Source organism: Xenopus laevis, chromosome 4L (assembly GCF_017654675.1).
Source record: "Xenopus laevis strain J_2021 chromosome 4L, Xenopus_laevis_v10.1, whole genome shotgun sequence".
Classification (NCBI taxonomy): Eukaryota; Metazoa; Chordata; class Amphibia; order Anura; family Pipidae; genus Xenopus; species Xenopus laevis.
Window position 1 is genome coordinate 130,493,173 of NC_054377.1, and position 26,929 is coordinate 130,520,101.

General features: G+C 39.9%; 1 protein-coding gene across 5 annotated transcripts in view; it reads right to left on the minus strand.

Moving 5' to 3' along the window:
- ssuh2.L (ssu-2 homolog L homeolog) overlaps window positions 1-26,929 on the minus strand; it is a 31,282-nt gene continuing 4,353 nt past the window's right edge. For 3 of the 5 annotated variants that reach the window (XM_018259022.2, XM_018259026.2, XM_018259024.2), the window contains 12 exons: window positions 14,093-14,178; window positions 12,818-13,060; window positions 11,692-11,770; window positions 10,464-10,593; window positions 9,546-9,606; window positions 8,098-8,222; window positions 7,913-7,975; window positions 5,975-6,057; window positions 5,365-5,454; window positions 3,358-3,463; window positions 1,907-2,014; window positions 1-1,618 (listed from right to left, as the gene is read on the minus strand). In XM_018259022.2, the coding sequence (XP_018114511.1) occupies window positions 1,478-1,618; window positions 1,907-2,014; window positions 3,358-3,463; window positions 5,365-5,454; window positions 5,975-6,057; window positions 7,913-7,975; window positions 8,098-8,222; window positions 9,546-9,606; window positions 10,464-10,593; window positions 11,692-11,770; window positions 12,818-13,060; window positions 14,093-14,174 (1,311 nt within the window). In that variant the 5' untranslated portion in view covers window positions 14,175-14,178 and the 3' untranslated portion in view covers window positions 1-1,477. Of the gene's footprint in view, window positions 1,619-1,906; window positions 2,015-3,357; window positions 3,464-5,364; window positions 5,455-5,974; window positions 6,058-7,912; window positions 7,976-8,097; window positions 8,223-9,545; window positions 9,607-10,463; window positions 10,594-11,691; window positions 11,771-12,817; window positions 13,061-14,092; window positions 14,179-16,157; window positions 16,210-26,929 lie in introns of those variants that run through there. The other 2 variants (XM_041590806.1, XM_018259027.2) reach the window with 2 other exon arrangements.

Consider the following 26,929-nt stretch of genomic DNA (forward strand, 5'->3'; position numbering starts at 1 on the left):
GAGAGTTTCTGCACAACCTGTGTTTATTAATTACTGGAATTCATTAGGACTATGGCATTAAAAACAGTTTTTAATACTTTAGACTATTACAATATCTTGTTTACCCAATTCACAATAATGTATATCCTCTTGTTAAATGCCATTTTCTATTGACTAACTTCCATGCCCTCAATCTGCTCCAGCCACACCCATTATACCTCATGTATATGATATGCAATTAAACAGTACTGTATTATATTCTCAGGGCAATGGGTGGTATAGCTATATTGGTTAAGATCTGGTACTCTTCAGCTGTTATTGTTGATCATGCAGCAAATTTTATAAATGTATACAGTGTGTCATTATACAACAATACTATAAATGGTGGGCATAACATTCTGAACTCCATTGTTAAATATTTTGCCTTTCTCTTAAAAAAAAAAACATTGTCCCTTCCAATGGAAATGGGACTTGTTTACAGAGACTCACCATACCAGATGCCAACCCACAGCATTTCCCCTTACAAAGCTCACACAAAGAACGTTGAACCGATCCAGAGAGCCTCTCTAAACCAGATACAAACTTTATCAGCGCTGAGTGATCTTTATACAGCTTGTTTGGTTTTAATGTTATTTACTAAAATTCTAATTTATCTCATCTTTTTATTAAACCAAGCTCAACCAAACTCCAATCCACTTATGTCACTTAAACTCCCATTAAATTATTTATCAATAAAAAAAATTCGGAAAAGTTGGTGCTGGAAAAGACTCTATAAAATTGAGCGAAAACTTGAAAAAAACTTGAAAAAAACATTGCGCTTTCTTGAAAAAACATGGTGCTGATTTTTAGCAATTCTTTAACCTCTAATAAATGAGATTGCAAATGATAGTTTTAACAGGAATACAAGATATAAAAAAAATATGGATTTCTTATATGAATTTCTTATATGAATTTTCTATATGGTTAGTCCTCCCGCATATACATACACACACACACACACACACACACATAGGGGCAGATTTATCAACGGTCGAATTAAGAGTTAATGGGAGTTTGTAAAAACACCCATAAACTCCCTTGAACTCGAAACTCGACAAACAATTTTTCAAACTTGGGTGAATGGGATCAACCCGCAAACTCAGATCAAATTCAAATCGAGTTTTTTCCTCTGATGGAAGGCTGCAAGCAACTCCAAATTGATCCCAGGACGTCCCACATAGGCTAAAACAGCAATTCGGCAGGTTTAAGGTGGTGAATAGTAGAATTAGAGTTCTTAAAAGGGCTAGTACATGATAAATTTCAAAAATCGAATTTGAAATCTAATTTTAACTATTCCCTCGTCGAATTCTACTTGAAAAACTCGAAAATTCAAATTTTCACTTCGACTCTTGATAAATCTGCCCCATAATGTATGAAAGACTATAATAAATTGTAAATTGAGACACAATGTTGAGTTATATGCACACAAGATAGATATATGTGGTGTTTAGTAGAGGTTCTAGAGCAAGACGCAGCAGCACTTCTGTGGATAGTTTGTTGTGTAAACCTTGTTCTCTCTGCCATAGACAAAGTACGAGTATGGATTTCCTTTCCAGGTGTAATTCACTTTAGTGAGTGGCAGCAACTCAATGGTTTGTCTCTGTGGGGGTGAAAAAAAGAAGTCAGTCTATTGTCTGAACCAGTGATGGATAAAATTCTCACAAAAAATTTGCGAAAAAATATTGAAAATCGAAATTGACACCCGCGTCGAATTTTGGACAAATAGTCGACGCGTCAGTTTTGAGGCGAGCGACTTTGCGGACACGTGTCCAAAATTTTTTGACGCAGGCAAATTTTTTTTTACAGATACTGTTTATATAATCATGATAGGCAGAATTGCAGTTATTTGATATTTAATAAAAGAAACAAAACCTTTAATAGCACTTACTTGTTTTAGTATTCTGCTTGTAGAATTAAATTTGGAATAATGTTCATTCTGTCCATCCTGAGAAGCTTTATTAATGGATTGTTTGGGGAAAGTGACTAGTGGAGGTACCTAAGTTATAAATAACAAGAACATGTAAAAATTCCCATTATTAATGCTTATGTTTTATTAGAATACAGTGTTTTGACATTCATTACGATAGACAGACAGACAGACAGACAGACAGACAGACAGATACAGTAGATAGATAGATAGATACGATAGATAGATAGATAGATAGACAGATAGATAGATAGATACGGTAGATAGACAGACAGACAGACAGACAGACAGACAGACAGACAGACAGATAGATAGATAGATAGATAGATAGATAGATAGATAGATAGACAGACAGACAGATAGATAGATAGATACGGTAGATAGATAGATAGCAGTGTCACACTGGGACACCAGGGGCCCACCAGAAAACCTTAGACCAGGGGCCCACCAAAAGTTTTTATACCAGGGGCCCACCCTCAGTACTATTTTCTTCCTCTCCTCACTCAACCTCTATTTTCCTAGTCTCTTTTCTTTACATGCTGTAATCTATTATTCTAACTATTTAGAATAAATAGTTAGAAATTCATAGAAATAGGGAATTGCCATGAAATAGGCCAAATGTTTAGAAACAAGAGACCCACTGACACCTGGGCCCACCAGGACTTTTCCTGGTATTCCTGTGGGCCAGTCTGACACTATTGATAGATAGGTAGATATAGACAGACAGACAGACAGACAGACAGACAGATAGATAGATAGATAGATAGATAGATAGATATAGATAGACATAGATAGATAGATAAATAAATAGACCTATAGACAGATAGACAGATAGAGCAATAGATAGATAGGTAGAGAGATGGATGGTAGATAGATAGATACAGTAGATAGATAGATAGATAGATAGATAGATAGATAGATAGATAGATAGATAGATAGATAGATAGATAGATAGATAGATAGATAGATACAGTAGATAGATGATAGATGATAGATAGATAGATAGATAGATAGATAGATAGATGATAGATGAATATTGATTTGTATTCTTCAATATAATCAGCTATGGGCAATTTGTAAAAAAGTTGACCAAATCAACCCAAGTCAAATTCATCTTGTGTTGGCAGCTTAGCAGTACTTCCAGCTGATCAGGTTGGGTGAGGATTTCTGCCCTTGAAAGGAAAATGTCTTTATATAGCCATAGCCCATGTCCTTAAGTTAGACATATCTGTACTTTTTTTGTACATGGCAAGAAAAAGTATGTGGCTTTCCAGCTGCAGTTTACACAGAGGACAAACAGAGGAAAGATGGAAACTGAAGCCTGACCACAGGCCCCTGATCTCTTGGTGATTTTTGTTCTACAATATCTTAGAATAACCAGAGTATGTTCTGACCCTTTACATTTTTCTTACCAAGTGTTGCTCATCTGTGAAAATCTTCTCTCCTGTCACCTTCTTGAAGTTATCAGTAGGAAAATCTGAGTTGTGATCAGCAACAAACTCAAATATGTTATTTCTCCTATAGGGGCACAAAAAAAAGTGAAGATCATTGCAAATTACATCCTATTCTCACTATCCTTGTCCTAAATGCCTTATTAACTTGCACATTGTTCTTTATGCACCACTTAAAGCCTAGCAAGCCTCCTTTTTCACCACCTAAAAACACCTACTTATTTATCATACTGCTTAAAATAATTAACTCCAAAAAATCAAGTGTAAAAAGTTGTGTCAAATAAACAGCAAATGTATGAAGTTGTGTGGATAATTTACTGTGGATTTACTGGGGAGTCTTAAACTTAGTGCATTACTGCTAGTTATTCATGCAAGTCCAAGTTTTCTAATCTTACACAGTAATCTATTAAAGTCAATGGAAAAAAAATCAAGTGGCATGTAAGTTCCAGCTGGAAAAAAGGTGAAAAATAGGAATAGGAATATTTCCCATAGCATATTTAAGCGGCAGGGTATGCGATCACTGAAAATCAATACACAGTTTGTTGAGTACAAAATTACTATAAGTAGAAATTACAGCAGTGTCTTTTTATGCCTTCAGTGATTTCTTGTGGCCCATTGTAAATCCCTGTAATGTTGTTCTCTATAAATCTTTGGTTCAACAAAAAACAAAAATAATTCAAATAAAATTAAACTTTAAAGCTGTTGTGGGCATCATTCCCAAAAACTAGCACCGTGTACTACCAACTAAAAAGCCCAAACATCCCTACCACATGAGAAAACAACCGTGATAGTAACCCCCTTAACCTCCCAACGTAACTGCAATCCAATATTGTTCCAAAAAAGGTAGGACAAATAAAGCAGAAGAACAAGCCCCTTGTTGACACTGTCTGTATGGCACCAATAGAGGACTATAGTATATCATGGTGTGAATATCAACAAAGATGTTGCTTCTCACCAGTTAATGGATGTTGATGTACCTTTATTTTGTTTATATCTCTTTTTCTAAGAGAACATTTGTTTTAAGAGAACAAAATATATTTGTGAACCTTGAATTATTGAGGACTATAGAGCATGATTTGTGTCCACTAACTTCTCCCACTTGCAGAGTAACATTAAAGGACACCATGTAACAAGAAACCCAAATTGATGATATATTTAAACAGGGGCGGACTGGGCCGGTGGGACGCTGGGAAAAAACCTGGTGGGTCCCGCCGACCCAGACTCTCTGTGACTGCTGCCCTGAATGTTCTCCTCCTGGCCTGGTCGCACAAGGTACGAGGGGGGGGGAGGTGCATGCGAAGCTGGGGGCCCGGAGGGAGCTTTACAATATGGGTGGGGGTGGCAGGGGCCCCTGAGACAGCAGCCCCGTTGGGCCCTGGGCCCCCCAGTCCAACCCTGTATCTAAATCAAACTATATGCCATCTAGTAGAGTAGAAAAAGATATATCTATGGATTGCACAATCAGACTTATATAAATGAATCAAAATTTATTGTATCATACTATTAAAAACTTACAAACATCATAGAAAAACCGACGCGTTGGTCGAAACGCATCGGTTTTTCTATGATGTTTGTAAGTTTTTAATAATATGATACAATAAATTTTGATTCATTTATATAAGTCTGATTGTGCAATCCATAGATATATCTTTTTCTACTCTACTAGATGGCATATAGTTTGATTTAGATACAGGGTTGGACTGGGGGGCCCAGGGCCCAACGGGGCTGCTGTCTCAGGGGCCCCTGCCACCCCCACCCATATTGTAAAGCTCCCTCCGGGCCCCCAGCTTCGCATGCACCTCCCCCCCCTCGTACCTTGTCTGATTGTGCAATCCATAGATATATCTTTTTCTATGACATGTTTTAGGAGGCTATGATTGGGCAGCCCCCCTTGGATTAGCACCTCAGCATGCTAACGGGTGTGCGCCTTCCAAATTTAATTTTGATCTAGTAGAGTAGAGACTTTACCATGTGACGGTCAGTTGAATGTAGTTCACAACTTTCCCCTTGCCAGAGCATCCTTCGCAACACTGCATTGCACCACTACATGATCTACAGCTGTAGGTGGAGAAGTAGACATATATTTGGTTTTGGAGCATTAAAAAAACCTAAAAGCAAACACAATGCAAAATAGCCAACCTTAAGCTCTTCAACTATTGCTCAACTACACATGTAACACATCCCTCTTTTAAGTGGGATTTTTCAAGTGTCAAGCAATAAGAGGGCAGCCATTCCTTAAGACTTGCCATCATGCAAGGAGAGCAAATAAGAAAAATTGTAGAAAAAATGTAGGCAACCAGACTAGACAATTAACAAAATGCAAAAAGTACTTTTGGCTAGAACCAGAAGGACAGAGACTTGAAAACAAATTGTAGGATGGATAAGCCACACAAGTTTCATACATGATCTTAGTGGAAGTGCAGTGGTCATGCATCTAAACCACAAGTTAGACTGCCCCATTGAATAAATATGGTGTCAAGAAATAAATAAAATGATGTGCCTGTAGTTAGAATCCCCAGCACTGGTGAGCTGACAGGTTAGAATAGAGGAGCCCTGGGGGGCTGAATTTAATGATCACCTTTCAGTTCCATTGCCGCTACAGGTGGAGCACTGTTCATCATCTACATGTTTTCCTGTCCCATGACACCAAGTGCACTTCACCTGTATCGATTTTGGATAAAAAATACAAAGATAAAGCAAAATGCTCTTGCTTGAAATTTCTTCAAAAGTTTTACACATAATAGCTATCCAGCTTTTTTAGGTTCAGCTGCTTATGGCTGGTCACACCCCTTGTAGGATTACAAGCACAAAAGGAGGTCTATGTGAGGGGATTACAAAAATCTTGGGAACAAGGTGAAGAACAATGCTAAATCTGCAAGCTGTGCCAGTAGGACAAATAAACCGCACTCACAGGTCTTTTAAAAACAAAAAAATTGTGATTATATTTCAACTCCTAAACCCGAGCCTTCTTCAGGAAGTGCAAACACTGCAAAACAACAACCCCTTATAAAGATCATAATGGCGCCAAAAAGCAATAATGACATGATGACAAAGTGTTTACGGTGCATGATTATCCAGGCACCGTAACGCCCATGGAGCTGTTCATTGTTATGTGCCGATTTATCAATAAGATATTTATCTATTAGCGCGGAGACTGTTTATCTGTGTCATACTCATTTTACCCTCTGTTATCTGAGATAAATAGATGTTGGAAGCAGAGCGTTTACTAAGTGTGTGTCTATGTGGCTGTAGAAATATAGGGCGGTCCTAAGCATTTTATATGGGGTATAAACGCCAACAGAAATCTGCTGTTTGGCCCTGGGCTTAAGGGCTAGTCCACACGAGGAGATTCAGGGAGATTTTCAGTGAGGCAACTTTGGGCGACTATTGAAAACGCATCGCCGCGTGTGCATTAGCGCAGGCCACTTTGCATTGTAACCTATGGGGAAAACCGCAGAGGCAGTTCGGGGAGATAGTCGCTCAAAAGACAAGGTGATTAGTCGCCAGGCGACAAAATCTCCCCAAATCTCCTCGTGTGGCCTTACTCTATACAAAATTAATTTATAATGAGAGTGAGTTACCCTTGTAATGGTGCTGAAAGTGTATTTACCCCAATGCGAGTCTTTAAAATCTTTACAAAAGCATTTACTGCAGCACATATCTGACAAATAAAAACACTACACATACCTCTAATATAAGGAATAATGTTATTTTGATTATAAAATATACTAGTGACAGAGGAGATTCATAAACATATAAAAGGCATAAGGCTCACCAGCAGTGACATCATTAAGCACCAATTAAAACCTATGACATCACCAAGTACTGTGTCCAACTATATGGCTTATGGTTTGCATGAGATGTTATCCTAAAAGCGATGTTTATCTTAAATATGTGCATATGTTTTAAAAAAAATGGGCTAATGCATATTTATTAAATAAACTGGATAATATGGAATTAATTGGCAATGGGGCTCCTCATGGGGATGTTGAATGTGTCACTTCCAGTTGTTATTGGTGGGATCCCAGGGGTTGAACATTTTTCTTTCCAAGGGGGCAGGCCTATTTCGATAAACAGACAGCACCACACTTGAGGTAAATTCTTAAAAGGCCTTTATTCCAAAAGGGCTTATTTCAGGATAAACAAATAGCAGTGACGTTTCAGGCTTTTTTCAAGGGGGCAGGCCTGTCTCATTTGCTAGACCTACACCCTTGTCTCAAATCCACAACCTGCACACTACCTGCTAAATGTTTATCCAGAATTCACCTGCTACCCCACCATGAAACAAAAATTGATGTTATTAGCAGGTGGTAAGACGTTGGAAAGGGAGCAGTGGTTTTGACAGAGATGTGCAGTTAGTTCAGCTGTGGGAAACCAACCTAAGCTTCTACCGGAATCTACCAAATAGTCACTCCCATACATCATGCAGAAGATATCAAGTATTTAAAATTATTTTTTATACCACATCATTCATAGAAATATAGTCTTTCTACCCTACCCATTTATACCCACTCACCCGACCAGTTCCAGCACATTTGGTGCAGACGGTTTTGCCTATGCCCATGCACTGTGGACAGGTCTGTAAATAAAAGACAATATATGAATGTATAATAGCTAGACACTGCACAGAAAGGCTAGAACACTAGAATGGCAACCAATCGCTTTCTTGCAAGGAGTGACAGTACATTATTTATCGGTTACCTTTACAGAGGAGGTGCCAGGAACAGGCATTTTCTTCTCATCATCCTTAAACAGAGTTGAACATGGCACAGGAATATCCCAAGGCTGTGGAGGAGGTCCATACGCCCCTAAATCAGTTGAATGACCTGGAGAATAAAACAGGATGGTACACTTATATTATTATAGTACACAAGGGCTATGAATAACCTGCAAGATATATCCTTATATAATAGACAAAAGCCATGAATATCCTGTAAATTATATCCTTATAAACGGTGAGTTCTGATGTCATCAGTTATAAACGGTGAGTTCTGATGTCATTTGTCACATGACTCATTGAAATTTGTGTATTATAATAAATAAAGTACCCCCAGTTGTAAAATATGAGGATATTAGAAGTTACCTCGTAGTTCCATGACCTGTATAAAAACACTCGGCCTTCGGCCTCGTGTTTTTATATGGTCATGAAACTCCTCGGTAACTTATAATATCCTTATATTTTACAAAAGGGGGTACTTTATTCACTATATAATACAGTAGTACTTAGTGATGTCATCAGTTTTCATTTGGGCTTGGTGATGGCACTTGTTTCACATGATTCATGGAAATGTGTGTATATTAAGAGGTAATGTATTCTTCATGTCAAATATGAGGATATTAGCAGCCATCTTGGAGCTCCATGACTTGAAAGTGAGTACTTGGCCTACACCTCCTACCTTTATATGGTCAATGATCTACTGTGACTTAATAGGACTACAACCTACAAGAAGGACAGACATTCAGTTGTACACAGCTGTAAATAGTGTTTTTATGAACCATGCCTTGTTGACGCTTTTCCTTTGGGATCACTGACTCCAATGTATTTATCAGTAATACCTACACGAGTTAGCTAGACAATGGGTTCACTCTGTGTCACTCTGTTAGATCCTTAACCATTTTCCATTGAAACAAATGCTGTGACATGTTGCTCTATGTGACATCAAGACAACAGGGGTACATTAAATACCCTAGGGATGCAAGTGCCAGAGCGCTAATGGGCTCAAGAGCATATCCATTATTGCTCAATTACAAAGCACATGCACCCAGATCAAAATTGTGGAACTCACTGCAGAGAGCAATGTCAGAAGGTGCTTCCAAGCCCTGCACTTATAGGGCCTCAATTCAGGCTGCACCTTCTGCAGCTCCCTACCTTGTGCCTCTGGATGATGTGCAAGATAGAGGATTAGTATGGGAAGTCTACCTGTCTCCCCTCACCCACCCCTCACCAATACAGCATTGACTAACACAGTCTACTTTGTATTAGATAGAGGAGCCCAGGTTTCTGAACTCCAAAATGGAGCCCAAAAGCCTGCAGCGAGTTACACAATTTAGGATGCATCCTGCAAACATGGCCGATTGTGTTTTGTGAGTGGGCTTGAATGCTTATCCTGTGAAAGGGACACTCATTTCAGTCTGCCATTGCTACTGACCATCAAACGGCTTTATCTGCCAGTCAAATGCCCGCGCCTCTGTGAAGGTTTCCAGTCGATACTGAAAAGTAATCAGGTGAAAAAAATAGATTACAATCTGTGACTCAAAATGGTATTGTTTTTAAATTCCTTCCTACTAGTGCTGCAGACACTGGCACAATACAGGGTTCAAAATTGCTTTTCTTGGGGCCCATGCAGGAAGCCCTACCAGTAGTATTGGTAGGTAGGGATGGGCGAATTTTTTCGCCTCGTTTCGCCGAAAAAATGACGCCCATAGACTCGTATGGCAGCGTGCGTCAAAAAAAAAAAAAGACGCGCGTCAAAACAGTTTCGCCGCGCGACAAATTTTTTTGACGCCCATAGACTTTAATGGGCGTCTGCGACATTTTGCCGGCAGCGAATTTTTGGCGAAGCGAAACGGGTCAAATTCGCCCATCCCTGTTGGTAGGTGCAGAGCACAGCAGAGTCCCATATATTTAATTCAGCAATCAGTACAACTCTTTGGGGAGAATTCACAAAAATGTTGATAACTGAAAAAGTCATATTTGCATAGACTTATTTACAGACCAATTTTGCATAATTTTTTCAACCTCTATCAACAATTTTTTGGGACATTGCTATTTTTGTAATGTATTTACAACCTTTTTTTCCACCAAAATGGCTCCGACATAATAAAAATGCCAGAAAAATGTTGATTTTGCCTGTCTGTATAAATAAATTATTATTTGTTGGACAAATGATTATTTCACAGTGCAAAAACCATAGTTTTTTTCACTTTGTATATGACACTTGAGAATTTGACAGCACTAGTTCAAATCCATAAAACTAGATACCTACTGGGAATTTGTTGTGCTTACAACATTTTTACAATTTGGCAATGGATTGGTACAGTGAAGATCACTGAAGAGAAGTACTCACCCTGTAGGTATTAAAGGGATTGAACTCCTTGAATACCATTTCTTTTGCTGCTGAGGTGCCGTAACAACAAGATTCCTTGGCGTACTGTAGAAAGGCTTCTTTGGCAGCATCTTCTGTAATATTGGGGATCCTGCAGAAGAAGGAAGACTAAACATGCTGTGCACAAATAGATCACTGTGGGTAGCAACTGCAGATATGGGTTGGACAGTAGTGAATGGATGCGGGCGTCATAATTGGCATGGGCGTCAAAATTCGCGCTTCGCTAATTTTTCACTGTTTTGCAAATTTCGCTGGAAACGGGAGAAATTCGCCCATCACTAGTTGGCAGACTGTGGATTAAAGGAGGCGTCTTTGCCTTTGAGATACATATGAGGTGCTCTGTCCCTTTACATGAGTAGTTTCCATTTTATCAGTGGAAATACAACCAACTATGAAAAATAATAGCTGCCACATGATAAATTCTTGATTCAAAGTGATTTGATGATTACATTTTTGCTTCTTTTACTCTATACATGTTTTTATGCATTCAGTATACACGTGATTACTTTAGGAGATAAACCAATACTGCTTTCAACTGCAATTCCACTTTCAAATAACTTTAAAAACGTTAGGGTCGGGTGGGAGTCGAGGGAAATCCTGACCCCGCACATCACTACTGCACACCCAGGACTGCTGCCTTCCCAGGCTCTGCAGGACCTGTCTCCAATAAGTATTTACTATTATCTTAGTACATGGTTAGTACAGTTTTATTTTTACAGAGAAAAAAGCAATATTTTGAATTATCTGCTTAAACTTAAGTCTAATGAAGATGGCCTTCCTGTAATCTGAAGCTTTCTGGATAATAGGTTTCCTGATAAAAAATCCCATACCTGTATAAACATTTGTTTTATAAACAGCTCTTAATAAAAGTTTACATAACTGATTTCTACATGTACAATTCACACTGTAATTAAGTAACACTATAGCATTACTATAGTTGTGATTTTTTAATGACCCTATTGGATCTATCAGGAACACAAACTTGTTCCATTCAGAAGCCTCAACAAAGAACAACATTAACAGATATAGCACAAGCACCCGACTAAAGGTGGCCATAGATGCAAAGATCCTCTCGTTTGGCGATGTTGCCAAACGAATCCTCAATTCGTACGATAGGTTCTGTGTGTCTATGGCCACTTTAACAGTAAAGACAAATAAAGTGGTAAGCGACAATTCTAGTGAATCTTACGCCCATTCTGCGTTTTCAGGAGACGGCCGAGCAGGACCTGGGATCAAGGCTGGAGGGGGAGGTGGTAGGAACCTGCCACCTGGAAATAAATAAATAAAATCAGTATTTCTCGTAAGAAAAATATACAGTTACCTACCAAAATAAAAGAAACATATTAACAATGGAGACATTGTAAAGTAGAAGCAGATGCTCTGCACCATGTGTGGCTCTGAAGTTGATTAAGCCATCCAGCCTTGTTTAGAGTCCAGTCACGCAAAGTTTGTCTTCACTACATTGGGCTAATTAGATTGCAGTGAGGGATTGTCTTCTGGTATATAAATTTCAGTACGGGGGTTATATTAATTGGCAGGACAGGCCAAGCTACTCAAATATGGGGTCATGGTTATTAATGGGCGAATCTGTGCGGTTTTGCTTCGCCGAAAAATTTGCGAACTTACCGCAAAATGCCAAAAAATTAGTCAAACGCATTGAAGTCAATAAGCATGAAAATAATTTCTATATGCGCGACTTTTTTGTCCAAATGCATTAAAGTCAACGGACATCTGAATAATTTTAACGTCCGTCAATTCTTTATGCGCACTACTATTGACACACAACAATTTTTTTCCGTCGCAACAGATTCTTTACCAGTGAATTTTCAAATTTATTCGCTGGCGGCAAAACGTGGAAATTCGCGCCTGTCTAGTTTATACGCCTTATCACTAATCATGGTTAAAGGAGGAAACCTCAGAGACTCAGCAAGTTCTAGCCATGTATTATCTGTACATCAGGTACATATCCAACGTGCCGTGGTTATGGTCTTCATAAACTGATGTAAATGGATTATTATTTAAGACATTTAAGACCTACGTAACACGATTCCACATTGTACTGATAGGAACATAGAAATGCTCTCATAGAAATGCTGCTACTTCTATTTCAAATAGGTTCTGACATGACTCTCAGTCTAATTAAACAGCAAATATTCTGTTTGACATATGGCTGATATGACATATGATATTTAAAGGAAGACCCCACATGGTCCTCTATACTCTTCTTCCTGTAGGACGGCTGTTCTACCCTTCACTATAGGATTAAGTCTAGAGAACCAAAAAAAGTTAAAGAATGCATGACTTGGGTCACTTACTGTTATCACCAGTGTTCATTCCTTCATAGCCAGGAACAGGACCAAACATGTCAGATGAAGGAGCAGTCGGGCCAAGTGCACCTGCACTAAGGAGAGGCACGGAGGGATTATCCATTCCAACCGGTGGATAATGAGGTGCAGCAAAATTGCTGTTTAGATTATTTGGATACGGATTTACTGGAGCCACAAAAGGAGCCGCACCCATTGGCTGAGAAGGTGGAGGAGCATACATTGTGTTCACACCTGGCATGGGAAGAGGAAGGGTTTGGAAAGGAGAGAAAGACACAGTGGAACATATGGATTTGTTAACAAAAAAAAATAAATTCTAATTCACTTTATACCAAGATTTAAGAAAATCCACCGTAATTTTAGGTGGTAGCCACTTGTGGATTTCTTGGTGTGGGAGTGCATACATGTCTTCCAGTCACCTACATTTCTGTGGGGCATGGCATGGATGGAAAGTAATAATGGATATATTTCTGAGTGACCTATTGTACCATTTTAACTTTTTGGGTGGCTAATTCACCTCCTAATGCAGCAAAGGCATTTCTGCTGTGGTGGGAATGAATTTGACACAGTTAATGACTATAATGGGTAGCACTCTTATGAAAATACCAGCAATAATCTCCTGAAAATAGTTATGTTATAATCTTAATGGTGGAACTCATCTACATCTAATAAAATGTAGAAGTGTATGAAAAGCTTTTTTAGGGTCAGGGCACAAAGGCAGATTCAGGGAGATTAGTCACCCCGCGACCAATCCCTCTTCGTCGGGGCGACTAATCTCCCTGAACTGCCTCTCTTGCCTTCCCACTGTCTTAAATGTAAATCGTCGGTAGAATGGCGATTCATTTTCCGAAGTCGACCGAAGTTGCAGGAAACTGCCTGAATCTGCCTGTGTGCCCTGACCCTTAGGGTGTACAATCAAGTGCCTTCAGGCTTAAAAAGGACCTACAAACATAGGTAGATGCTAATCGTTATACCAGCTGTAAAGGCACTTTGGGATGGGAGTTCCATCACCTGTATAAAGTCTTTGGCCATTTTCTTCTTTAGAAGCACCCCCCCCCATACTTCTTTTGGATTTTTGTACTCAACGCCAATCTTACGTTAAAAACTTGGTAGGGAAAACAATGGAAATGTCCCCAATTCCAACCACACCTCCAGTCAATCCCTACTACATGTGTTATGTTGGATTGGTTCCCTGCACTAGGTACAGGTCTGACCTTATTTTAGTGAGAGTGTATCACAAGAAGGAAATGATTGGTAATTGCTCACCAGGATATGCATTCATCATGGGTTGGGACGGGTGACCCATTTGGTGCGGTTGGTCCACTGTTCCATAATATGACCCTTCCATGTTTCTGAGAAATTAATTGTATAAAGAATGGCAAATCAAATACGGAAAATACAATTTATTTTTTTATGCATTCATTTTTTATTGAGACAGGAAACTGCTTAAAATTGTGCCGTTTTGAACATTTTATAGGGCCAATAATAATATTAAAGCATCAGCAAAATGGAATGCTGGGCCATCGCCTTCTCCAATCATTTGACTTGGCACATGGATAACCAATGCCTTGGTACCCCTTTCATTCTCCTTTAAGGGGTTCACCTTCCAAAACATTTTTCTATGTGTGCCCGTTTTTCTAATATTGTATAAGTCTCATGTTTTCACCTTTCTAAAGCAGCTCTGGGAGGGGGGTGGGTCGGAACTCTCTAAATGTTCCATATTGATATATTTAGTCAATACATTTCTTATCTTTCTCCCTGCAGAGCAAAATCCCTGAGTTTCATTACAGGCAGCTGTTAGAATTGATACAATAGTTGCTAAGATCCCACAGATGCTGCTGAGAAATGTATCAACTAAATGTTGCAAAATTGTAACAGTTCAGAGTCTGCGCCTGAATTACTGAGCTGCCAGACTCAATCACCAGAGACAGGGACATTAAACTTTAAACTTAGATTTTGGAAAAACAGTAAAAAAATAAATAATGGAAAGTAATTGAAAAAAGTATTTTTCTCTGGGGAACAATCTAAAAAACAACTCAACTGAAAAAGTGTTTGGAAGGTGAACAGCCCCTTTAAAGGAGAACTAAACCCTTAAAATTAATATGGCTAAAAAATATGACGTAAAAATCTGGGCCCCCTACCAACCCCCCCCCACACACACACATTGGGCTGGAATACAGCATTACTGGGTTGGGAGAGCAAGTAGTAGGGCGAGGATTAGGCACTCGGTCAGCTCTATGTCCTGCTCTATAAAGAGGAGCAGGACATAGAGCTAGTTATGTGATCTGCCTACAAAGACACTGCAATGATCCCTGCGTGTGATACAGAGATAGAGGAATGCAGAAAATCCCAACTTAAATAAAGAACTTAAAACAATGAATTTGATAACATAAACAAATTATCTGTTGTCGCTAATTTTTAAGTGACTCAAATTCAAATGTTAACGGTTGCATAAACTTGCCAGAAGACAATGGTCAAACCAGCATACAACTGCATCGAAACAATAATCAGATCACAGCTAATTTGCATACAATTCACATAGACAAATAGAGATATACCTGTCAGACCATCTCTTTTACATTACAAACCAGCAGAGCCCCTGTGATACGCTGCTTGAAGCACATGGGTCATGGAAAATGCAATATGAAAACTGAGCAAATCAGAGCCATGAATATGCAGTGCATAAGGCTTAACAAGTTCTTATTTAGAAATAAGCTGCAAGTCAGAATGTCTGTTGTGATCTAATTGATAGTCTGATTTAACTAAAGTAGCATGATCAGTCTGGACCAATGGTCCCCAACCAGTAGCTCTCTACATGTTGCTCTCCAACCCCTTGGATGTTGCTCTCAGGGTCCTCAAAGCAGGAGCTTATTTTTGAATTTCAAGCTTGAAAGCAAGTTTTAATTGCATAAAAACTAAGTATAGTGCCAAGTAGAGCCCCTTGTTGGCTGCCTGTCAACATAGGGGCTACCAAATAGCCAATCACAGCCCTTATTTGGCACCCAAGGGACTTTTTCATGTTTGTGTTGCTCCCCAACTCTTTTTACATTTGAATGTGGCTCACAGGTAAAAAAGGTTGGGGACCACTGCTCTGGACCAAGGGGGAAATAGAGAATTCAGGGGCAAATGCATGCACTTGTACATAATATTTAAAATGAAGGCTAGAATGTGAAGTCTCAAGGTAAAATTGTCTTTTTCACTGAATGTTTCAGTCAATAGCAGAACTACAAGAAAGCCAATAAATTTAGTGCATCGTGTAGTCTCTATCTTTCTAACCTATACATCAATAGGTCATTCTAGGTTAATATAATCAGCTTAATTTATTGCATACCTTCCAGCAGAGTGGCTCCACAGAAAATTTCCCCAACAGCAGTGGGAGGTGCCCAGCCAGCACAAAAAAACAAGTGGGGAGAGCCCGCCCAGCCAGCACAAAAAAAAGAGACCCGCCCAGCCAGCACAAAAAACAAGTGGGGAGAGCCCGCCCAGCCAGCACAAAAGAAGAAAGGCAAAAAAAAAAATTGTAAAACAAAAAAAAACTAAAAAAAAAGTCAGTGGTTCCGGCGCCCCCGAGGGAGAGCGGGGCCAGGTGCAACTGCACCCCCTGCTCCCCTGGTAGTTACGCCACTGCTAAAAATGTCATTTTATATATATTGAACTTATTGCACCAGCCTAAAGTTTCAGCTTGTCAATAGCAGCAATGATCCAGGACTTCAAATTTGTCACAGGGGGTCACCATCTTGCTTGGAAAGTGTGTGACACTCACATGCTCAGTGGGCTCTGAGCAGCTGTTGAGAAGCTAAGCTTAGGGGTCGTCACTAATTATCCAGCAGAAAATGAGGTTGTCCTTAAATAAAAGCTGACGCTACAGGGCTGATTATTAATTGATGCTAATTGCACTGGTTTCTGTGCTACCATGTAGTAATTATCTGTATTAATTACTAATCAGCCTTATATTGTGACATTTCTATTCTATGTGTACTGTATATTGTGAGTGGGTCCCTAAGCTCAGTAAGTGACAGCAGCACAGAGCATGTGCAGTTAGGGCAGCCATCAGGGGGGGGACAAGGGGGAGAGTTGTAGGGGGCCCGGCCACGCCACACTTTGATTAGCCGGGCCCCCCTGCTTTCTGAGAGCTGCTGACTTTGGGAAGGCAGGCCGGGAGCACATGGGGAGGTATCTTCTGTCCATTACTTCCCCTTATTGGTCAATAAGTTTAAGCTGCTCAGGGATTGGATAGCGGAGGTTTGAACTTCTCCTCCAGCTCATCCAATCACCATGCAGCTTTACCAGGACTTGAAATTCTGTGACCAATAAGGGAATAAAATGCTGTCACTGGAAGAAGATGCAGCCACTTGTGCTCCCCTCCTCCCTTCTGTAGTTGGCAGCTCACTGACAGCAGGTGGGCCAAGCTAATGAAGTGTAACATGGCAAGGCCCCCCTAAAGGTAACCCTTTGTGGTCCCTGTTGTGTGGTGGGGCCCTGGGCACCAAATTTTTTTTAAACTTCTGGGAGGGCAAGTGTTTTTACATGGACATTTAAGCGGGGCCCTGGCCACCAATTTTCTTATAATGTGGGGGGGGGGCTGGCCAACAATATTTTTTAATGGGGGGCCCTGACCACAAATGTTTTTTTTAATGGGGGGCCCTGGCAACAAATGTTTTTTTCAATGAGGGGCCTTGACCACCAATATTTTTTAATGGGGGGCCCTGACCACAACTGTTTTTTTCAATGGGGGGCCCTGACCACCAATATTTTTTTATAAACATGTGGGAACCATAGCCATCAATGTTTTTTTTTTTTTAGTGTGGTGGGAAGGGCGGACCTGTAGGTGGGGCTTGTGGTGGGCGCAGCCCAGGGGGCCCAGGAAATTTTTTTATATCGGCCCTGCGATTTCTGATGGCCCTGTGTGCAGTGAATCAGCAGAAAAGAAGATGGGGAGCTACTGGGGCATCTTTGGAGACACAGACCTTTACTGCTAAAGGACTGTGGTTGCCTTGGGCTGGTATAGAAGCACAAAACATAATGTACAACATTTCTACTTACTTCTTTAGTTAGGCTTTAGTTCTCCTTTAAGCCCTATAGCAACCACACAGCAGCTGACATTAGGAGGCCGATTTAAGCCAAAACCCCAGGTAGTATCTCAGGCAAGGTTTTGGGGGAAATAAAACATCATTACTTGAGGTATTTTTCCATGAACAGGCTTTCTTAAAGGGATTCTGTCATGATTTTTATGGTTTACTTTTTAATCCCAACTTACACTGTTTATAATACAAATAATTCACTACTATTTAAAGGGGTTGTTAACTTTTAGTATAATGTAGAGAGTGAAATTGTATAAAAAGCTGCAATTGGTTTTCATTATTATTTGTAGTTTTTGAGTTATTTAGCTTTTTATTCAGCAGCTCTCTAGTTTACAATTTTAGCAATCTGGTTGCTAGGGTCCATATTACCCTAGCAACCATGCATGGATTTGAATAGAGGGTCTAAACAGAAAGATTAGTGATAAAAAGTATGAATAACAATAATGAGTAGCGTTACAGAGCATTTGTTTATTTAGACGGGGGTTACTGACCCCATTTGAAAGCTGGAGAGAGTCAATGGCAAATAATTCAAAAACTATACAAAATAAAATAATGAAGGGCAATTGAAAAGTTGATTAGAACTGGCCATTATATAACATATTAAAAGTTAGCTTAACTTTGAACCACCCCTTTAAAATGTTATTCTTGAACCAACTTGTATTTTTTAAGCTGTAATATGGGTGTGGAGGCAGCCATCTCAGCGCATTGTCCCTGATCCTGAGCTTTCAGAAGGAGCCAGCACTTCAGGATGGAACTGCTTTGAGACAGCTATTGTTTTCACCCTTTCCATTGAATTACACCACGACATGGGTCGTGCTCCCCCAGTGGCACACATGAGAATAGCACCCAAGCAGGAAAAAAAGCAGGGGCTTCAGCAATCATGCAATCAAATCCTTAGAGGTGTGAGATAGCTGCTATCTGGTTAGCTACCTGCATTGTTCTGTTGACTTGCAGTGTAGCAGTAAAGAGCGAGTGAACTTTATCAGAGCACAAGTCACATGACCTGAGGGCTCCTGGGAAACTGACAATATGTCTAGCCCCATGCTAAATTTCAATTTGCAAAAATCAGTCAATGGGGACTTTATCGCACAATTTTTTTCAAACCGAGCAACATTTTTTTTTTCTCCTATACAGTCTATGGGCATTTCTGCGCAACAAAATATTATGCTAATCCCTACTTTTTCTTATTTAAGAAAGCCCATTCACTCAGGGAAAAATACCTCAAGAGGTCATTTAACCCGAAACCTTGCATGAGTTCCTATACTCACTCGGGGCTGCCATAATGACTGCACAAGATTTTAAGATAATTTAAAAAAAAACACAACTAATTGCAATTTTGCTGTTTATATCACATTATAATATAAGAAAGGTGAACTAACCATTCAGAAGAGCAGGAAGCACAGCCACTATTTGTTTTTGGAAAAGTGGGAAATGGAAACCATAAAGAAACATTCACCATCCTCTGTCTAGAAAATTCCATATTATTTCATTAACCAGAACAGCAGAGGAGTATTTTTGCGCAACAGACACTGCTTTGTCAGCTCAAGCGTGGCAATCTGCCACAAAAATCTGGGAGGATCACAGGTTGGAAATCCCTTATATATGGGTTATACTTACACCAGTTATAAGTACGAACCTTGCCATTCCAACTACAATACATTACAAGCTTAGTTAAAAAATAACCTACTTCCCCTTTAACTACTATGGATGGGGGTGAAAACGTGACATACAGTTTCCGCCGCTGTGTCACTCCCTCATTAACCCTGCTTTGTGTAAGTTGATATTCTCTATGAATACGGCACAAATCTGATCCATGAAAAATGGAAATAAAAAGGTATGGGAGATGTTATCCAGAAAGCCGTTATCCAGAAAGCTCCAAATTATGGAATGCCGTCTCCCATAGACTCAATTTTATCCGAATAATCCAAATTTTTTAAAAGTGATTTCCTTTTTCTCTGTTATAATAAAACAGTAGCTTGTACTTGATCCCAAATAAGATATAATTAATCCTTATTGGAAGCAAAACCAGCCTATTGGGTTTATTTAATGTTTACATGATTTTCTATTATCCGGAAAACCCCAGGTCCTGAGCATTCTGGATAACGAGTTCCATACCTGTATAAGGATTTCTGAAATGAATTACAAAACTACAGCCTGCTAGAAAGAGGCACACACAGTGAAACAGAGTTCTGCAACTGTCAACTCTCTCTGCAACTGTCTGTGTGTGTCTGTATTACTATGTATCACTGTGCATCTGTCTCTGACTGCCATCATGTCCCTTGCACAGCCCCTGCTAATATTATACCAACCCTCCCTGCCCTACAAGCTGAGTATACATCCCCTCTACCTGAGCAGGTTGCGTTCCTCCATTCTCTTGGAGCAGTTCTCACACAATGCCAGGGAAGAAAACTGAACTGCACTAGTCACTTCCTCGTTTATCTACTTCTTGTGTTGCAAAATGTTAACCATTACTATAGCTTCAAGGAGAAGGAAAGGTTAAAATTAAGTAAGCCTTATCAGAAAGGTCCATCTAAATATACCAGTAAACCCCCAAAGTAATGTTGCTCTGAGTCCCCTGTCAAAAGAAACACTGCATTGCTTTCCTTCTATTGTGTACACATGGGCTTTTGTATCAGACTTCCTGCCTACAGCTTAAACCTCATTGCCCTGGGCAAGAGCATGCTCAGTTTGCTCCTCTCCCCCCCCCCCACCCCTCCCTTCTCTACTGTAATCTGAGCCCAGAGCAGGGAGAGACTCAGGCAGGAAGTGATGTCACACCATGTTAATACTGCAGCTCCTATCCTAAACAAACAAAGTTTCTAGAGCTTTTTACGCAGGTATGGTAAAACATTCTACAGAATAAATATAGCATTCTAGCTTGAGTTATTGCAGCTTATCTATTGGCAATAAAATGCCTCCGTAGCTTTCCTTCTCCTTTCATATCAGTTAACATTTGCAACCACTAAATATAAACCACTAACATCACATGATCACAGAATAAATGTATCAACGCAAGGAGTCGCCTTTTAACAAAATGTTATTAATTCTGTTTACACTATGCATCAGAAATATAACTCGGCAGTAAATATTTAAAATTTTTAGATTTAATTACGAGATCACAAAATATTTAGCAAATATGAATTGTATACTAAAAAGGTTTAGTTTGCGCTCACGTAGTTCTAAAAGTTTTACTTCTCAAGACATACTCAAATTCATATGCCTCATCCTCCCCTGTGGATTACACAGCACATGATTGAAAACCTAAGGGGACGCTAACCACAATTTTTATAATCCTAACAAACCCCCTACCAGGTTTATGTTCAACCGGCAAAGCAGGGCATGCATGGGCTGGTTATGGCACACACAGGGAGCATAGGGCAGGCAAAGTATGGCACACTCAGGGAGCATAGGGCAGGAAGAGTATGGCACATACAAGGAGCATAGGGCAGGCAGAATATGGCACACTCGGGAGCATAGGGAAGGAAGAGTATGAAACACACAGGAACATAGGGCAGGCAATAAGTGAAAACTTTCTTTGTGCACCAACACTATAGGTGTGGACTGTGTGAAGGGAAAACCAGTCAGGAATGGCAAAGCAGATAGACTTAGCTCTAGTGCAAGGCCGGATCACTTTGATCTAGAGTTGACACCTTATGGCCTGTCTAAGTCCAGGCAGGGAATGGGGTTATGACATCAGGGGCTATGATGCAGATCACCATGTCAATCCAGTGTCGGACTGGGACACCAGGGGCCCACCCAAAAACCTTTGACTAGGGGCCCACTAATTAATCTTAGACCAGGGGCCCACTCTTTATACTATTATTATTCCTCTTCTCACTCAACCTCTATTTTCCTAGTCTCTTTTCTTTACATACTATAATATAATATTCCATCTATTTAGCCACTTTGTTCTCATAGAAATAGGGAATGGCAATGAAATAGGCCAAATGTCTAGCAGCACGAGGGCCCACTGACACCTTGGCCCACCGGGACTTTTCCAGGTATCCCGGTGGGCCTGTGTCAATCATAAGAAATCCTGCCCGGTTTTCCCAATTTGAAAAATGGGGCAGGTAGTTTGGCACAGACAGGTGGCACTGATAGGAAACTGACAGGTGGCAACCCTATTTTGATCCCTATAACACTTCATGGGATTCTCTCATGCCAGCTTGGAGAGCGTTGCTGCTGTCTTATCCCAATACTTTCCTCTGTCCGTATCTGAAACCAGCTTTGTGCAGCAGGAGGGGAGCGGAGGCGGGTCAGATTACTGGAGACACACTCAGCAGAAGTAGAGTGAAAAAAAGTGCCACAGTCCCTCTGCACAGAGTACTTCAATTTACAAATTGTATACCTCCCAACTGTCCCATTTTTCGCAGGACAGTACTGATTTTGACAGCTCAACCCACAGTCCTGGATTGTTACTGAAATGTCCCGACTTAATTGGCCCAGAATATGTGGCGGGTGCACTTGGATACTTTTGTAACAATTTAAGATGAGCAAAGAAACAATTGTAACTATTTCAGATAAGCAGGTCTCTTGGGGAAACGGTGACTTGTAGCTTAAAGGGCAATATACCTTCATTAGCAAAACTGTGATAACACATAAAACCTGACCCTAACAACCTCCAGAAATGTGTTCAGACTTTCTATAACCTGCCAAATTTTGTAAAATGGACATGGTAATTAGGGGTTGTAGCCATAGAATGGGTGTGGTCGAAGAATTTTCACTGCGCAGTGTGCAACGACACTTTTTGTCCCTCTTTCTATTTTCAAAATGTTGGAAGGTATGATATTGGCCAATGAGGGAATTAAATGTGGTGCTTCTTGATTGGCCAAGTTGCATAGTGAAGTCTTCTATGTGAAGGACCTGCTAAGCTCACTGCCTGAATGCCGCCGATCCCTGGGATTCACAGGGGCCAAGGGGACTGCAGCTCTGAAACGGGGTAGATCCCCGGCATTTGGGGATGGACGTTAACCTTATATTGGGGTCCTTTGTTGACATTATTAATGTCAAATTCAGGAAGATGGATTAAAATTGGAAAAATGCTTGTGCTTTCAACTTTTTAAAGTTATAAAAAGGACTTTGTGGTAGGGTGTTGCAATAATTGTATTCAGATGGATGTGACTGTTTTTCAGTGATTTTCTGGCATACATTTTTATATAAGTCAGTGCTGCTTCTGCTCTTTAGAGACTGAATAAACTGAAAGATCCTTGCAGGAACCTTTGTATTTAGTGAAAGTTCTCAGCAACTTCTCCACATTACAGATAACACAGAGCTCAGTCACAGCCTCTGATGTTGCACATAAAGCAATACAATTGCCCATAGGACATGGAGCTATCTTGGGCTACTGGTATAGGATCCGTTATCTGGAAGCCTGTCATCCATAAAGCTCCAAATTACAGGAAAGCCATCTTCCATAGGCTTCATTATAATCATATCGTTTACATTTTTAAAAACAATTCTTTTTTTCTCTGTAATAATAAAACAGTACCTTGCACTTGGTCCCTACTAAGATATAATTAATCCTTATTGAAGGTGAAACAATTCAGCCCCCTGGGCAACGAGGCTGGAGGGCTCTCATGTCGGTCCTGCGACAAGATTGTCGCAGGGCCGACATAAAAGAGGCAGACACAACTGCCTTACTGCACTGCTTCCTCCTCTTACCTCGTGCTCCAGCGACGCCCACACACAGTAGACCTCTAACGTCCATATTTAGGGTGATTTTTCTTTGTACGCAAAACATTGTGTGCGATAAATACGCAAACTGCAACATTTTTAGGCGATTTTCAGAAATGTTGTAAAAACCTCTGTTGGTAGTTTGGTGTAGAAAGACGTCTTTATCTTTGTTGGATTCGTCAGAATGTGTACTTTCCAAAAATATATGTTTTGGGGGGTCTTTGCTGTGAGGAGGGTTTTGAGGCACATAATATGTCAAAGACAACATTTCAAAAGAGAGATGTGAGTACCTCCAACAATAATAAGTCAATCAGTTAAAAAATTTAAAAATTCATTAGGACATAAGAGACAAGACCTAACGTGTTTCATGCCTGCTGGGGCACTTACTCATGAGTAAGTGCCCCAGCTGGCACGAAATGCATTAGGTCTTGTCTCTTATGTCCAAATACATTTTTCAATTTTTTAACTGATTGACTTATTATTGTTGGAGGTACTCACATCTCTCTTTTGAAATGTTGTCTTGGACTTGCACCCTGGGACTGGGGTGAATTGTGAGTAATGTATATCCTCCAAGATTTACTTAATATTTGTTTTTGAATTATTAATTATTTTGGAGTAGTACCTATTAGTATATATTTTTTTGGCATTGGCACAAACCCTACCATTATACATAATATGTCAAGTCAAGGGTCTATGTTCACAGAAGGCAAATCGGCAGCGGAGAAAACTCATATGCACTATTTTTATTTGGGGTCCGCACATGCCAGCTGCCTTGGTATATCAATGCATATTGGGCATCAAACTGTTCAGTAGACCCTTGGCATCAATATTAATGGTGTTTTGCAATTGTATGTAAGAAATTTGGTGAGATAAATGTGGCCAATTGCAATATTCAGAAATGTAAAAAACCATTGTTTTTATCGCCAAATTTCGGAAAGGCTTGCGACTTGGTACTTTGGAGTACAAAGACATGCATACCCAATTTGGATTCGGGGGAATGTGTACTTTCTGAAAATATATGGTTTTCTGGGGTGAACTTACTATATTTTTTAATTTGCCCTCCCCCCAAGCTATGTAAATGTGTCGATTTTGCAGTATCTGGAATTACAGAACTGATAGCTCAAATTGGGTGTCTACATTTTAGGGCCCCTATATGCCACATGCTTGGGTACACCTATACATATTGGGCATCAAACTGTTCAGTGGACCAGGCTTCCATATTTGGGGTGTTTTACCTTGGTACCTAATGATGTGTGGGAGATATGATGCTGTAAGTTGGAAGCTTTGAGGTAATTTTTCAAAAAATTCACCAATTTCTATAAAACATTATAACTTTAAGAAACAAACTTTAAGACACTTGGTAGCTTGGAGTACAAAGATATATTTACCCATTTTGATTCATCAGAATCTGTTCTTTCTAATAATGGGTAGTTTTCTTGGGTAAACCTATTGTTAGTGGAATGTTAGGCCTTGAAATCAGAAGTATGCCGTTTGGGGAGCGGTGCTTTGGAAATTTGGTCTTGTAGTGCTTAGAGATTTTGATCTATACAAGTGAGAAATCTCCAAAAAACTATATATATTTGGTATTGCTGCATTCAGGAGACATAGACCTTTCCAAATCGGCTGTGTTCTCATACATAAAATAAATGATGTTTCTGATATATGTGATTGTTCTTTGTGAAACATGATTTTTTTCATTTTATTAGACACTTAGAAGCCTATATTTTTTTTACAGAAGTAAAATTACACCAACATTCTTACATATTTTGAAAGTTCAGGTTGTCCTGAAAAAAACAATATATTGTTTTCCTGGGTAAACTAAAAGACCACCCCAGGAAAGGCCCTTAAAGTGAAAGAGTACAAAATGACTAAAAACTGCTTGGCAGTAGATGTTCGCATCTAGGACAAAACGGCTGGCAGGGAAAGGGTTAAGTAACCCATACTGCAGTGGAAAAGCCAACACCCAAGAGCTATAGCTAAGGGGCCATTGGTTGGACAAACAGATTTGATAGCTAATGCTGAATTATTGAGAGGTTTTATTGTAGCCCAGGCCACCCACTCACTGCAGACTACTCTGTTTCCCAGTTGGTGCACAACTTGCTTCATGCTCAACTGCAGGGAAGGAATTTTAATCCATGTTTACTTTTCTTTACTCCACCTTTAGTTGTTAAATTTTTTGTGTTAATCCAGGTATCTGTATCATTGCTATGCTGTATTGTAGGCACACTTTAAGCTCCAAAGGGGTATATATAAATATTGTATCCTTGACTCATTACCCACCCTGGGAACACTTAGCAAAAGAATTCCATCAGGGACAACTGCATAGGGGCTTTCATTATGGATATAAATTATAGGCCCTTTTATTTTTCTCATTTTAGATTAAGTCCCTTTTAACTTCCAAGAGGATAAGACACACCCAATGTTTCCTCCCCATTTTCTGGCTTACCCAGTCCTTCTACATGATATCAATGGGGCTGGCCCCACTTCCACAGCAGATCATTTAAATACCAAAGCCCACAATGGGGGAAGGGAGAATGTGGCATTTGAGATCCTGATGCAATATAATCTCATTTGCTTCCTGAAAACTCTCTGTCCGGGAAAAGCATGGAAGGAAGGGGGGCAGGGTTAAATGAATGGATCCATAATACTTGCAGAGATTGTCTGGCATTTACCAGCTTTTATTTATACATGTACAGGTAGGGGACCTATTATCCTGAATCAGGGGTGCTTCGCCAATGAGGCGAGTTGAGGCTGTGCCCCACTAGGTACCAGGGGCAACAAAAATGCTGCTCCTGGTATTTTAAGAGCGAATTTCCAGGAGAGGGGGGGCAGCAGCAGCTGCTGCCTCAGGTGGCGGAGGGGCCAGGATCGCCCCTGTCCTGAATGCTTTCTGGATACAGGGTCTTTGGATTCCCATACCTTAAGTCCGCTAAAACTTATTTATATATTAAATAAACCCAATAGGATTGTGTTGGCTCCAGTAATTAATTAGATTAATTATATCCTAGTTTGGAGTACAAGCTACTGTTTTATTATTATAGAGAAATGTTAACAAAATTTAATTATTTACTTAAAAGGATTCAATGGGAGGTGGCTTGCCATAATTTGGAGTTTTCTGGTTTCCGTTTAATGGATCTCATACCTGTATATAATCCAATGGCATAAGATTTATAGTGGCCCCACCCTTTTAAAGTTGGACCCCTATCAGTGGCGTAACTAGATATTACTGGGCCCCACAGCAAATTATTTTTCAGGCCCACAAAATGTTTTGGGGTTGACTTGTTTCTCCAATATGTATTGAAATTTTATATGAATTAGGACCTCGTGGGGCCCCTATACCTCCTGGGCC